The sequence below is a fragment of the Bison bison genome, unplaced genomic scaffold (genome assembly GCF_000754665.1).
Source record: "Bison bison bison isolate TAMUID 2011002044 unplaced genomic scaffold, Bison_UMD1.0 scf7180017864218, whole genome shotgun sequence".
Classification (NCBI taxonomy): domain Eukaryota; kingdom Metazoa; phylum Chordata; class Mammalia; order Artiodactyla; family Bovidae; genus Bison; species Bison bison.
Window position 1 is genome coordinate 5,772,423 of NW_011494790.1, and position 16,021 is coordinate 5,788,443.

At 40.9% G+C, this 16,021-nt stretch overlaps 1 protein-coding gene across 9 annotated transcripts in view; it reads left to right on the forward strand.

Moving 5' to 3' along the window:
- Positions 1-16,021, forward strand: part of MAST4 (microtubule associated serine/threonine kinase family member 4) — a 619,799-nt gene that overhangs the window by 426,229 nt on the left and 177,549 nt on the right. The window contains exon 1 of one of the 9 annotated variants that reach the window (XM_010845558.1): positions 7,437-12,659. The exons of 6 other annotated variants lie outside the window; for them this stretch is intronic. In XM_010845558.1, coding sequence (XP_010843860.1) covers positions 12,622-12,659 — 38 coding nt within the window. In that variant the 5' untranslated portion in view covers positions 7,437-12,621. Of the gene's footprint in view, positions 1-7,436; positions 12,660-12,722; positions 13,628-16,021 lie in introns of those variants that run through there. 2 more of the 9 variants (XM_010845554.1, XM_010845560.1) reach the window with 2 other exon arrangements.

Below are 16,021 nucleotides of genomic sequence, written 5' to 3' on the forward strand. Positions count from 1 at the left end.
CAATCTTTCCCAGTGTCAGGGTCTTTTCCAGTGAGTCAGCTCTTCGCATCAGGTGGCCAAAGTATTGGAGTTTCAGCTTCAACATCAGTCCTTCCAATGAACACCCAGGACTGATCTCCTTTAGGATGGACTGGTTGGATCTCCTTGCAGTCCAAGGGACTCTCAAGAGTATTCTCCAACACCACAGTTCAAAAGCATCAATTCTCTTCCCTCAGCTTTCTTCACAGTCCAACTCTCACATCTACATGACCACTGGAAAAACCATAGCCTTGACTACATGGACCTTTGTTGGCAAAGGAATGTCTCTGCCTTTTAATATGCTGTCTAGGTTGGTCATAATTTTCCTTCCAAGGAGTAAGCGTCTTTTAATTTCATGCTGCAATCACCATCTGCAGTGATTTTGGAGCCCAGAAAAACAAGCTCTGACACTGTTTCCACTGTTTCCCCATCTATCTGCCATGAACTGATGAGACTGAATGCCATGATCTTCGTTTTCTGAATGTTGAGTTTTAAGCCAACTTTTTCACTCTCCTCTTTCACCTTCATCAAGAGGCTCTTTAGTTCCTCTTCACTTTCTGCCGTAAGGGTGGTGTCATCTGCATATCTGAGGTTATTGATATTTCTCCCAGCAATCTTGATTCCAGCTTGTCCTTCCTCCAGCCCAGCATTTCTCATGATGTACTCTGCATATAAGTTAAATAAGCAGGGTGACAATATACAGCCTTGGCATACTCCTTTCCCAATTGGGAACCAATCTGTTGTTCCATGTCCAGTTCTAACTATTGCTTCCTGACCTGCATACAGGTTTCTCAAGAGGCAGGTCAGGTGGTCTGGTATTCCCATCTCTTTCAGAATTTTCCAGTTTATTGTGATCCACACAGTCAAAGGCTTTGGCATAGTCAATAAAGCAGAAATAGATGTTTTTCTGGAACTCTCTTGCTTTTTCAATGATCCAGCAGATGTTGCCAATTTGATTTCTGGTTCCTCTGCCTTTTCTAAAACCATCTTGAACATCTGGAAGTTCACAGTTCACGTATTGCTGAAGTCTGGCTTGGAGTATTTTAAGCATTACTTTACTAGCGTGTGAGATGACTGCAATTGTGTGGTAGTTTGAGCATTCTTTGGCATTGCCTTTCGTTGAGATTGGAATGAAAACTGCCCTTTTCCAGTCCTGTGGCCACTGCTGAGTTTTCTAAATTTGCTGGCATATTGAGTGCAGCACTTTCATAGCATCATCTTTCAGGATTTGAAATAGCTCAACTGGAATTCCATATACAAACAATAGAATATTAGTCATTAAAAACAATGAAATAATGCCATTTGTAGGAATATGGATGGACCCAGAGATTATCATACTAAGTGAGGTAAGTCAGAGAAAGACAGATATCATATGATATCACTTATATGTGAAATCTAAAAAAATGATAAAAATGAAAAACAGAAACAGACCCACAGACATAGGAAAAAAACTTAAGGTTACCCCAGGGGAAAGGACAGGGGAGAGAGAAATTAAGAATTTGGGATTAACAGATATATACTATGATATATAAACTAGGTAAACAGCAAGGACATACTGTATAGCTCAGGGAACTATATTGAATATCTTATAATAACCTGTGATGGAAAAAAACCTGAAAAGGAATACACACACACACACACACACACACACACGTCTGTATAACTGATTCACTTTGCTATACACCTAAAATGTTATAAATCACCTATACGTGTAAACCCAACTAAATAGTCACATCTTCCACACTAAAACATCAACTGAAACATTTCTTCTTAGCTAAACTCTCAGAAGGGACTGGTTGACTGTGGAAGAAGAGGGACTGAGATGTAGGGGTGAGTATTTGCCAAAGAGGAAGAGAGGTGCAAGGATGGGAGATGGACGGAGGAGGCGATGGTCAGATGTTGCACAGATGTGTCCGTTCACCCTTCCAGGTCCTCCTAAACCGGACGGCCGGATTGGCTGCAGAAGTTGACATAGCTGAGCTGGAGTCCCAGGCTGTGCAGTGGTCATCGGCAGGCTGCTCATCATGAGCATTATGCTGTGGCACTCTCAGTTCTTCTCTGATCACAGTGGTGGGTTGTTTATGCTGATCATGTCCCCAGTAAGACTGAGTTTCTGGCCTCAGGTGAAGGTCACCCTGCCCAAGTTCCAGTTTTTAATAACTTTTTTCAAGCAGGACAAAGTAACTCCTTACTTCAGCTGTATTTGTTGTGAAGTAAAAAGCTACTTTTTACTTGTTGGACAGACTTTAATTTTTTGGGCTCCAAAATCACTGCAGATGGTGATTGCAGCCATGAAATTAAAAGACGCTTACTCCTTGCAAGAAAAGTTATGAGCAACCTAGACAGTATATGAAAAAGCAGAGACATCACTTTTCTAATAAAGGTCCATCTAATCAAAGCTATGGTTTTTGCAGTAGTCATGTATGGATGTAAGAGTTGGACTATAAAGAAAGCTGAGCACTGAAGAATTGATGCTTTTGAACTGTGGTTTTGGAGAAGACTCTTGAGAGTCCCTTGGACTGCAAGGAGATCCAACCAGTCCATCCTAAAGGAGATCAGTCCTGAATGTTCATTGGAAGGACTGATGCTGAAGCTGAAACTCCAGTACTTTGGCCACCTGATGCAAAGAACTGACTCATTGGAAAAGACCCTGATGCTGGGAAAGATTGAAGGTGGGAGGAGAAGGGGATGACAGAGGATGAGATGGTTAGATGGCATCACCGACTTGATGGACATGAGTGTGAGTGACCTCTGGGAGTTGGTGATGGACAGGGAGGCCTGGTGTACTGCAGTCCACAGGGTTGCAGAGTCAGACATGACTGAGCGACTGAACTGAACTGAAAAAGCTACTAGTGTTTTTCGATTCATTTGTTAATGAGTTTTAAAAATCTGTCTAAAAATCAGAGATTTAAATTTCTATTGTTCTTTTCATTAATCATCATGAAGGCTGTCAATGATGGCAGTGAATTAAAAAAAAACATCCAACAAGTTGACAAAAACCAAGATTGTTTTATAAGCATCCTCTAGTGCTTGTGGGTAGAAGCCGATGAGCTTTTTATTAGGGAAAAAGAAAAATAATCAAGTTTAGTGTTTTTTTTTTAAGCTAACTATAGAAAATAATATATATGCATTCACACATTCTTCTGAATACCTAATGTGTACTTTGAGTTATACACAGATGAATAGAAACTGACCTTGTACTCGGAGAGCTTAAAGCCTAGTGGAGAGTTGGACCTACATACACAGACAATGGTGCACAGTGGAATGAATGATGTAAAAGAGGCATGTATATGCATAAAAATCCATTGGCGATTCAGGAGGAAAAACACTTAGGCCGGCTGGAGAAAGTTAGGCAGGCTGTGCTGGAGAGGTGACCTTAGAGCTCACACTTGAAAGATGAGCACAAGTTTTCCAGGCAGAGGAGGAAACTCTAGAAACAGGGAACAGGATGTGCCCAGGCAATGAGGTATGGCAGAGCTACTGTGTCTGGGGAGCTTAAAGTAATTCAATCTTTCTGACAGGTACATATTTTAGTCTTATTGGAGCATAAACCATGAAGAGGCACACACCAAAGGACGAGGCAGAAGAGATGACAAGAGACTGCACCATAAAGGCTTCCATTTAAAGAGGTTTTGATTTTCTTAGGAAGAACCTCTAAAACTTCAGTGTATGTGAGAATCCCCTGGGCACATTCCTGGGCTTCACGTTCTGAAATCCTGCATCAGTGGGTTTGAAGGTGCCTCCATGAATGTGCATTTCTAACAAGCTCTCTAGGTAATTCAAGGATGGTAGGTAGCACAGGAACCAGACTTGAAGAAATGTTACGACATGAGTGGGGAGCCGTTGAACCTTGTTGCACAGGGAGTGAAATGATTGTGTGCGTCCACTGGAGCTGCGCAGTTTTGGAAGAATAATTTGGAGGGGGAGCAGGGAGAGAAGGGTATTAATCCAGGCAGGAAGTAACGGAGGGCACGACCAGGGTGGGGCCAGTAGGGAGAAAACAGAAACATCTATTATTCTTCATCACTTTATATATAGTAAAACTTTCCCAATTTATTTTTCTCCCATTTTCTTTTTTTTAATTAGTTTTTTGGTTGGAGTATAATTGCTTAACAGGTTCCCAGGTGGCTCAGTGAGTAAAGACTCTACCCGCAATGCAGGAGAGGCAGGAAAACACAGGTGAATCCCTGAGTCAGGAAGATCACCTGGAGATGGGCATGGCAACTCACTCTAGTATTCTTGCCTGGAGAATCCCATGGACAGAAGAGCCTGGCAGGCTACAGTCCATGGGGTAGCAAAGAGTCAGACATGACTGATGGGACTGAGCACACACATATGCATATTTGCTTTACAATGCTGTTTCTGCTGTGCAAGAACGTGAATGAATTATATGTATACATACTTTTTCCCCATTTTCTAATTTTCCAAACTAGTGTATTTTTCTGCCATTTTAAGTGGGGCTTGCTCTTTCCTCTTTAATTTTCTATATCTGCCGTGTACATGTCATCTGGCCTTACTTCTCTTTAACCTTGATATATTAACATTCTTTAGAAGTCTATGTTCTAAGAGTCGCTGGTAGAGATAATTCTTGTTTCATGTTGATAGATGTTCACCTGTCTCTCATCTATCACTATAATGGATGACATGATGGGTTTTTGTTATAGCTCTTATTAACCAGAATAACTTATATTTGAAAGTTTGTTGATCCCCATGAACATTAATATGGTTGTCTTCTATGACATGTATGACAATACATTGGTTCAAAGAATATTTCCATAGTTGGCATTAGAAACTTGGTCGTAGCCTTTCAGTCTTTAGACTCTAGCTAAGTAAAGACAGTAAAATCTGAATTATCTAAGCCTCATTAAAAATAATGTTTGTATGTGTTGGCGAGAGGTGATCCCAAATTATAGCTAATATAATTCTTCGAAATTATGAACATCATTTTTTATGGCACACATATTTGGCTAATATTAAAACTGAGCTTGCTTTCAAGAGTATATGATTTTTCTGAGCCATGAAAGAAAGCTTTATCTACAGCCCAGTGGAGTGAAGCAGGTCTGGAATTCAAAACTGTTCACATAAAATGCACAGCCTGACGGATCTGCAAGTAATAACATATATATTCAACCCAAAACAAAGCTCTGTATGGATTTATAACCCAGTCAGCTTTGCAAATACCCATTTTCCCAGTTGCCATAGATAGGTAAGAATTTATATATGGAAAAGAGATATTTTTCATTTTTATTTATTATTCTTTTTTTTAAGAGCAATTTTGGTATGTATTTATAAGGCTTGTAGAGCTTTTACATAATGCATTAATTTTGTTCATCAAAAATAGCAATCAAATTTTATGAAATTTCAGAGTGAAAGTGTGTGTTTCTTAAATTTGTAAAACCTCAAAATATTTGTAAATTCTCAGTAACTTGAACTTTCAGTTGCTATTAAAAATGGCAATTAAAAAATAATATACATTTTTACTAAACAGTATAAAGAGGAATAAAATCAACCATAATCCCATACTCATAAGTGTTCACTAAAAATGCTTTATTTCCATCTCTTTTATTCATGTACATTCATACTTACTATGTTGTAAATAACTTAGCTCATAGAACTCTTGTTTTTTCCTTTTTTAAAATAGACCTATTTCAAGAACATTTCCTATTTGTTACATATTTTTAAAAAGCATTGTTTTAGTTTCCTATGGCCATTGTGACAAATTCCAACAAAGTGGCTTAGGACAACATATATTTATTCTCTTAGAATTCTGTAGATCGTAAGTCTAAAATCACTTTCACTAGGCTGAAATCAAGGTGTTAGGAGGGCTGAGATCCCTCTAGAAACAAGGAGGTCAATTCGCTTCTGTGCCTTTTCCAGATACTGGAACTGAATTCCTTGTTTCCTTTGCTCCTTCCTCTGTCTTCAAAACTATCAACATAGCATCTAGCTTCAGTGTCAAATTACATTCTTCTGTAATCAAATCTCCTGCCTCTCTTTTATAAGACATGTGTGATTACATTTAGGGCCCACCTGGATAATATAGGATAATCTCCTTGTTGCAATATCCTTAATTTAATCACATCTGCAAAATTTCTATTAAGGTAACATATTCATAGATTAAGGAATTAGAACTTTCTATCTTTGGAAGGCATTACTCTTTCTACCACAGTGGTCATTATTGGCTTATAGTATTTCATTTTATGACTGTTTCAATATTTATTAACAGTTGCCCTTGTCTTGTACCTTTGGGTTTTTTCCAATGTTGTACTATTATGAGGGATTCTAAGATTAATTTTCATATGCATAGATTTTTGTGTGTTCAATTTTATTTGTATAATTTTTAGATGTGGAATTAGTTCAAATATATGTGTGCATATCATTTATGTGCCTATATACACAATGTACATTTATGTGTATCTGTGTATATGTGCACATATAAATGCACATGCATATGTGTAGCGTGTGCTTTTTCAATCTCCAGATTACTTTCCAGAAAGTTGGTAAAGCATATTTATCTCCTTGTGCTCTCACCAGCATTCACTATTATCTTTTTTTAGTCTTTTCCCGTTAAACTGGTAAAAAGTATCTGATTGATGTTTTAATTGCATTTCTATGATTTATGAAAAGTGAAGAGGTTACCACTTTTTATGCTTAACACCATATTTATTCTCTGATGAATTAATATTTCTTTAAAATTCTGTATCTTCACTGACATACTATCCTCTCATTTGTGGAATAATTTGAGTCAACTTTAACAATGGAACAAAATTCTGATTGCCTCAGAAGTTTATGGTTTCTACCTCTGTCTGTATATGCTCCCTATATGGTACTTGAATGGGAAATTCTTATCTCTGATGTTAATGGGATAATTTTCCATAACTTTAGATGTCTGACCTGGAAAAATGTTCAAGAAAAGAAGACCCGATAAATTAACCTTAATCTTATACTACAGAAAGGTCTTAGTGTCAGCTACTAAAGGGCTAAATATAACCACAGTGACCCACTTAATTGACACTTCTTATAATTGCACTGTAATTCATGCTTAGGAGCTGGATGAGAAATGATGTACCTTAGACCAAGCTTCTGGATCAAGAAACACTGTGTCCTTGAAGTTAACTCCAGACTGACAGTCTCGTGCAATGATTAGTATCTAAGGTTCACTGTTACTCAAAAAGCATTTTGCATTTCATACAAACTAGTTACACACATATTTACATGTGTCCACATATATACAACCACATATATGTTAGTCACCTAGTCATGTCCAGCTCTTTGTGACCCCATGGAGTGTAGCCAGCCAGGCTTCTCTGTCCATTGAATTCTCTAGGCAAGAATACTGGAGTGGGTAGCTATTCCCTTCTCCAGAGGATCTTCTGGACCCAGGGATCAAACCCAGGTTTCCTGCACTGCAGGCAAATTTTTACCATCTGAGCCGCCAGGGAAACTCACCACTACATATGCATGGCCTCTTTTCTGAGATTTTGAAATCTGAGACAGTAGACCTTCTTAACAGGCGCAGCATATATGGATAATATTATGGGCTCATGAAATTCAAAGAATAGTAGGCAAAAAAGGCTTTTTAAAACATAGATGGGGTCAATCTTCACAATATCAGGATTCTAGACCTAACGTTGCTATCAAGTATCTTTCTTACTCTGAGCAGATCCTTCTCCTCTTTCTCCCTTAACATTCATTCTAATGGTTGTATCGGGGATTAAAAGATAGCAATACAGCCTTGCCCTCATGGAGTTCTTACTCTAAGGGGAACTCATCTGCAAACGTGCAGATACTGATATGGTGGGGGAACACTTTTTCTGCAGGAGCTCTCAGGAGCAGACCCCAGTAGAGGGATACCTAACCCAGTAGGGGTAAGGAGGCTTACAGGAAGGTTGTCTGGAGTAAGTGGCAAAGAAGTTTGGTCATAAAGTAGTCAAGGAGTTAGCCTTCCTATTTGTCAGATGATGGCCTTGATCTCTAAGCACTACTCTCAGTTCCATAATTGGATTGCTTAGCTCTGTTAGAGGCCAGTGATTTTGAGTGGAGAGACACACTCTTTTCTAGTTTTCTCCCAGTAGTCTCCCTCCTACAGGATGAACCTCTCCAGCTCTGTAAAGATGACACATTTTCTAGCAGCCTAACTCCTCTTCCAGTGGGACTTTAAACTATGGGGCTTCTCCCAGAACCTTCCCTGGCTTGAGAGTCGATGATAGGGTACATAGAGTACAATCAGTGATTTTGGTCCTGCATGTTCTAATCTCCTTATCTTTCATACAAATCAAGGAGTCACTAATTTGGGAGAAAAGTTCATTTCCCATGTCTATTTGTTCTCTCCTCTTTGATTTTGTGAAGTTATTGGTTATTTGCCACATTTTCTGAGCCTTTAATTCTTCTGGAATCCAGAGAATACCTGAGGAAAATATCACATTCTCTTCCCAGTCTGCCTGTCTTTCTGTCTTTCCCCTCCTGAACCTTATCCTTTGACCTGCCCTTGGGGATTATGTAGTTCTCTACTTAACCTATCAGGAAAGAGAAATCAGTTTTATTTGGTTTATCTATTGTTTTATCTATTCCTTTTAGAAATCTGAATCTCTCTTACCTTGTGATATTGTTTAAACATGTTTTTTAATATTCCTGGCACTATGTAACCCCGATTATTATTCATCTTGTGGCTTTGCAGCATTCAAATCTATCCTTACAAGTTAATTTTCATTGATCCTTTTATCCTCCTTCATATTTTAGCAATGGAAGCAAAAACCTTTACTTAGTAGCTCTAGAAGAGCTTTCTTACAACTCGTTCCCATTGATTCAACTTTCTTCACATTTCTGGCCCAGTTTTTAATTTTTTTCTTAAGAGGTACAGTGATTATAAGGATGGCTCATTCAGGATGGCCAATTTGCTCTTCATACTCTTAGACTCAAACTCTTCAAGACAGCATTTAGAAGATGACCAAAGTACACCTGTAGGTATGGACAGTCTTGGGGATGCAGTCACTCTGGGTACTCTGATGCTAACATTGGATAGAGATCAAAGTTAATGTGTTGCAGAATTCCCAGACCAGGCCAAGATCAGAATACATTTGGAAACTCATTAGGAGCTCCACTTGCCTTGGTGTCTTTTCACTGGACATGGCCTTGTGGCAAGGGTGACAGGCTGGGGAGCTAACAGCTTCCTAGCCTCACACCTACACTAGAAAACTCAATCTTCTGTAGGGTCTAAGTTCAAGGTGAAGTCCCAGGGATAGTAGCCTTAATGCTGTTCTATGTAAAGTGGTGGAAACCCAACTGAATGAACATGGGTCAGAGGGTGGGGTTTAGACAGAAGAATTAAGTCTGCGAAAAGGATCTGGACTTTTTTATATTAGGAGAAGGTGAATAGTGAAGAATTTGACCCTTCTTTAAATACTTACTTCATCTTAAACTAGCATTTCAGGAGCATGACAAGCTTATTTTTCAATTTCATTCACCTTTCTCATAAAAACAATGACTGATAATATCCACTTGATTAAATGAATGAGTATTCTGAATCACAAAGCTTGTCCACGGCTGTATGGGCTTAGTTATTGTGCAATAAGTAGAAAATCTTACTGAATATAGGGACCATAGACCAGCTGTAGTCTTAAAGAATTTCCAATAATCTCAGTTTCTTCTTAGTTCTGTAGCCAGAGTTTGACTGCCTTTGCAACTAAAGTATACTTTAGTTTCTACACATGTAATTATTTTGTCTGAATAAAAATGTCAGTAGTTCTGACAATTTTAACTCTTGTATTTGCTGACTGCATTACCTTCTGAATCATAGGTTCCCAAATCAAGTCAAACAGGTTCGGAGACAAGCTACACTTCAGTGTCACACCTACTCCCACTCTTAAAGGAGTGTGGGAATACATTAGCCACTTTCACTGTAGTAACTAGTTCATTTCTGGCTCTTCACACACTTTACCAATTTTTACTTTTCATCTTGGATACAACCCCAATTCTCGAAGACTTTGAAGTGCAAAAAACATTAAAGTATACTTTCAACATTTAAAGTAAACATTAAAAATATTCAGGTCTTTACCTATTCCTTTGAGAATCTGCATGGTGGAGTGCCCGAAATGTACAAGGTGGAGAGAGTTACGACATCTGCTGCCCACAGACCAGAATGTGTGTCCATCAGTCAAGGGAAGAAATTCATGTTTTAAATCACTGATTTATCCAACTTATTGCTGTCATCTTTGTGGTGTTGCCCACATGCACAGACTTTTCTGGAAGGACCATGGCGGATATGAGAGCTGGTGGCACAGAGTTGCCCCAGCATTGAGCCATTTCGAATTTGACTCTCACCCACTGCCTCTCCTTCAGTTTGCCTCTCCTCTAACACCCACACAGCAAGTCCTTGTTTCAGCCTTTTTCATCTTTGCACTTGAAGATACTTCCAAATGGTAATGATCTCAGTATTCAAGGACAACTGTTGCTAGTTTCTTAAGTCTTTTCCACATGCATCAGGGTCCTTCAACTCCATAATTTATATAGCACAGTTTCAAGTCCCCTTTCACCAGCCTCATTGTTCTTCCCTGGGCAGCCTCTGATGTGTAGTTACCCGGATACCTAAAAAGGGAGCACAGAACATTTTGGGGGCTTATCTCTGGGCATGGGGTGGGAGGTAGGATTCAAAGAGAGTTTACCCTGGATTTGATTGTTACATTTCTTAGAGCCATGTTAAGACCCGAAGAATGTTACCCTAACTACTGTTTCCAGTTACAGAATATAGATAAAAATGAGTCAATATGAGAAAGTCTTTAGAATTTAAAAATATCCTCATGGGCTTCTTTAAAATTCAAGATTCTTTGAGTAAATCAATAGACCTGCTAAAACTGATAAATTTCAGGGCATCTTAAGAGAAAGAATAGATACCTGAACATCTGAAGTATCCCCATTCAAAAAGCATGTCTTGAATGCTTATATAAATCAGGAACTGTCAGACTGTAGAAATACAGAGATCAATAAAACATGACGTTAGCCTTGAGGAAGCTCACAGACTAATAGGAAAGACAGCAGTAAACAGTCAATTGTAATACAGTGTGACCAGCACCCCCTGTAGAAGCATGTTCAGAGCACCATGAAAGCAGAGAGTATGCTGTGGTATGCCCTCTGCTCCAGGCTTGCATCTCTCCAGCATGATATTCTTTTGGCTTCTGCAAATTGCCAATATTTATGTGCATTGTGTTCTAGACACTGCATTGAAGGGCTTTATGTATGTCCTCTCATTTATGTGTGTGAACCTCTTAGAGCTTGGTCCTGTCATGGACCCCATACAAACAGGGAAAGTGGGCAGACATTAACTGACTTGCTTAGGGTCATAGTTAAGTGTTGGATCCAGAATTCAAACCCAGAAATTTTGCTTTTAATGAATATTCTATACTACTTTATTAGAGAAAGCTTTTATCTAGAGTGGTGGTTCTCAACCAGGAGCCATTTTGTCGTCCAAGGAAGTTATGGCAATGTCTGCAGGTATCATTGGACATCACAGCTGCTATGTAGTGGGCAGCAATCAAGGAGGCTGCTAAATGCCCTCCCGTGTACAGGACAGCCCCCCAGACAAAAAAATCAGCCTAAAGTGTCAGTAGTGGTGAGGCTGGGAAACTGCTCTGGAGTATGGTACCATCTCTGTGTAAGCCTTTAAAAGATACTTTTTTGAATATTTAAAACCATTTTTTAAAAGAAGATATGACTTAGTATGGGGCAAAATATATTGGACCAAGTTCCTAAGTATCTGATGAAGTGTATTTTGCCACATAAAATTGAGAAAATATTGTCGTCTTTGTCTCCTGTTATAGATTTCAAGGATCTGAGGAGGCCCTAAGAGTTTGAGGAGATAATACGTAAGAAAGCCCTGGAGGAGAATTATCAGAAATTCTTAAGAGTTCTTGGGGTGATAATATATCTGTGGGTAACCAGAATTAGATAAAGAATACATCCTAAACCAGACTCCTGTTTTGTTCACCCGGCTCCCTTGTCAGCTGACCACCCCCATGGCCTTTTTCTTCACCTTTCTAAGAGTTGGACATGAATTAGAGACTGAACAACAACATATATTTCTGTAAGCAAGTTTGTTTCAATATTTACTGGATGAAGTAAACCATCTTTTTAAGTGTAATTTTTTCTTAGACATTAAAAAAAAAATGGTATTTCTTGCCATATTACACCAGATTTGAGGCAGATAATTTAAATTCTAATGTTTTCTTTATATAAGAAAATCGTAACCATTGGTGGATTTGGGGAGTAATTTGAATACTGTGGCTTTCTTGGAAATGAATAACAACACTGATCCAACCTCCCCTTCATTCCTTCCTTTCAAACTCTTAACATTCCTGGCAGGAAAATGATTCTGGCATTGGTTTACTGAATGCCAGGCAGTGTCTTCACAAGTAGTGGTTGAGCAGTCCCGAGACTGCGTGAAGCCACACATGTGTGCATTGAGGCAGTTCATCAAACGGATGTAAACTCGTAAATTCAATTTACTGAGGTTTTAGGTGAGTGTGGCATCCCCTTGGCGTGCTTTTTCTACGCAACCAACAGCGTCTCTTGGCAAAGAGTCATTACTGACTTCCTCGGAGCGTTTTCCTGATGATCCAGTCTGCGGTGAATCACGGACCAGCCTCCAGGTGTGCGCAGCATTCTCCACCCGGTTCCGGATTGCGCTGGGTTTATTTATGTAGAGGGGAGGACCCGTGACGGCTGAGGGGCTGGGGACGCGGGGGCAGCAGGAGATGCTGGGGGGGCTCACGCTCCGGTCTCGCCTGCCGCCTTTCCCATGAGGCCCCGCTCCTCAGGGGAGTGTCTGCACTGGGACCGGTCCCCTCCGCCTGGCCCCTTCCCGCGGAGGCTGCACAAAGGTGTCCGGCTGGAGTCCGCCAACAGGCCAGCTTTCTTAAAGTGCTTTTAAGTTTCCCTTTTTTCTTTTTTTTTGAGGAGGGGTGAAAAAGAGGAGCTTTTTCCATTTACATTCCTTTCCTTGTATGTAGATACCGAGAGGAAACTCAGCACTGGGCATGTTCGGATGTTGAATGGTTTTGCTGATAAGCAACCAGCGCTCCCGGAACCAAAGACTTAAAATAGTCGTCACCCCTCCCCATCCCCACCCCCCCGCAGGAGCTGCAAATGGTATCTGCCAAACAGATGACAAAGTACCTTGGACTGAATCACACACAGACAGCATTTTGAGCCGAACACACGGCCAAACTCGTGTAATTACTGTTTATAGCTGGCCGAGGCTGACCAGGAGAGGGCAAACCCAAGAGGAAATAAGTTTTTGAACCTTGGAGAAATGGCTGTGTGTTAATTAAAGGCTAGGACGGGTACTTCTCACTCACGCACCAAGTTGTTCTTGAGATCACACAGTTCGCAGCACGTTTCCTCTGGAGGGAGTGAGTAGATAATTGGGATCTTTTTGTCCTTTTTTTTCCCCCCCTTTCCTTTTTCTCTCCTCTCCGTTTTGGTCTTATGGCCTCGAACCCGCAGTGAATTGAAGCGAGAAAGAAATGGATATGTCTGACCCCAATTTTTGGACTGTGCTCTCAAACTTTACTTTGCCTCATTTGAGGAGTGGGAACAGGCTTCGGCGAACACAAAGGTAAAAACGCGGGGGTTCCTTTTTGCCTTGCAGAGGGAATGAATGCTTTGGCTTCAGAGGCTGCCCGATGGCCTGGGCCCCCCTTAGCAACGGGGGTGTTGTTGATTGGGTAACAGTTTGAGAAGTTTATACTCTGCCAGGGGCGCCCTGGCTCAGGTGTTCCCTCCTCCTTGCGGATTTCCTGGCTCATCCTGATAAATGTGGTTTTTCGGAATTCTCTTTCTGAAATGTGGAGAATCGGGACCTGGAGTTGTGAGTGGTGGGGAGAGCAGGGAAGCTGGAAGAGATACTTGCTCACTCTCTTTGATCTCATCGCTTGTCCATTTCATTCACTCTATTGTGGGAGCTTCTGCTTCTGTGTAGAGCCTTTCAGATGCTCCCTCCGCTCTATTAAATATTTAACCTTTATACAATGGACATGTCCAATGCAAAGATAGCTCAAGTTTTCCTGTTTCAAGTTGTCTGCTTAAAGAGATAAGTCTGCATAACTTTGCATTTTATTTTTTAAATTGATTTGCTGACATGTATTTCTAGTACAAGACTGGCCTTTTCATTTTGTAACATATATCTATTAGAGTAGGTGAAAAGAAAAAAGATTTTTAAAATCAAGGTGAAGCTCAAGCCACAAGTAAAAGGCAGTTGAGAGTTAGCTGCTGACAGTTGGGTGAAAGAAAATGATTTTAAAGGAGGCGTGCCTCCTCTCTCTGCATTTGTGTCCAGCACAGGCAGGTGGCATGATTGTGGTTTTAGAGGGGCACACCCTCTGAGTTGTGTAAGTACAGATTCTTTGTTTTTCTTCAGAACTTGCCTTGAACATACACGTGAACACACACGAGGCCACGGTGCAGTCAAATAAACAGGATGCTTGGCTATCAGATTGGAGATTCATAATCTCTGTGCTCCAGTGTTTAAAGAACACAGGAAAATGGTTCATTCTCTTTGGTTGTACCAGTAACTCTTTGCAGTGTTAGTGCAGATAGGTGATACTTTGGAAAACTTAGCAGTTTTTCCTTTTGACCTCTCTCATGGTATTTCTTAAATTTCAGAAGTGTCCTGGAATACACTGACATATGCTGTTTATCTATACGTGCATATGTACATATAGAAAAATACGTGTGTGTGTGTGTATGTGTGTGTGAGAGAAAGGGATTGCATCAGTTTGTAAGTCATACCTTTTCATATCACTTGAACCATGTTGGTACCACTAAACCATGTGATGATCTAAAGCTGTACCTTTTGAATAGGATGGCTGTGCTTTTCTCATCCTGCTACAGTGTTCAGAGAGAGAGAGAGACTCTTTTGGTATTGGTCATTTTTGTACAGGCTGTGCCGTCCACACACCAGACACCCCCAAACAATGGATCAGTTGAAGAGATACCTACTGTACTGGAACCAGGCCTCTACTCATGGCAGTAAATCCTGTGACTTGTGTGTCAGGAGTCTTAACCGTGTCTAAGGGATGTAGCCTGGGCTGTGATTCAGCTGCTACTCTCACCTGGAGCCATTTCTGGGCGAGAGAAGTCTGCTCTGGCATCATGCCTGTGTGTCTGAAACTGAGGAGCAACTGGAGTGTTTCCTTCCCATACCTACCTGTTTGATGGTATTATTGAGGCAAACACATAAAGGACTCTCAGGCTGGTCCGACCACGGCCTTAGGGCAGTACCTACTCAGCCCGGAACACTCCATTTGAGACAGCTCGCCCTGGCAGAGAGCCTCAGTTCTAAAGAAACTTGGGTTCTTCCCAGCCAGATGAGAGTGTGGGAGGGCTGTGTCCATTCCCCAAGTCATGGGCCCGCACCTTCAGTTTTGTGATACAGAGAGAGAGGTGGAGTTTCTTCCCTCCCTTCTCAGAATAGAGGTTGTCACAGCCTGTTTGTTAACTGGGGATTTCTAGGATTCACAGAGTTTGGAAATGTGTATCCTGAAGATCATCTCTAGATACATCTACTTACAGGTTTCCCGGGGCCCCAGCTGCTTTCTGTTTATTGTGTAGGTTCGGGAAGATGAAGGGCAGGTGTCCCTCTCTCCGGGTCAGTGTATGTGGCTGTTGCCTTCTCTTATCATACGGCGATCAATGCTAGCTCTGTGTCCTCTTTCCTTGTGTAAGGACACGAAGCCTATGCTTGTAGGACGACTCTTCCCCTTCTGTGACCACCCTTAACTGCTCTCAGTCCTTCTCCCTATGTCCCACGTTAGTCCTGCTTCTTACCGCACGATCAGCTCCCCTAAGTCTGCCTTTGAAGAGGACCTCTCCATTCCCAGGTTACCTGACCCTTTCGCCAGCCTCGCCGAGGGTGTGCCCAGTGTCCGGGTGAGGATGTCTTGCCCTCATCCTCAGCTGGACGTGCCTGAGCCCTTGAAACAGCTCTCCTGCCCAAGCCTGGCTGCTTCTC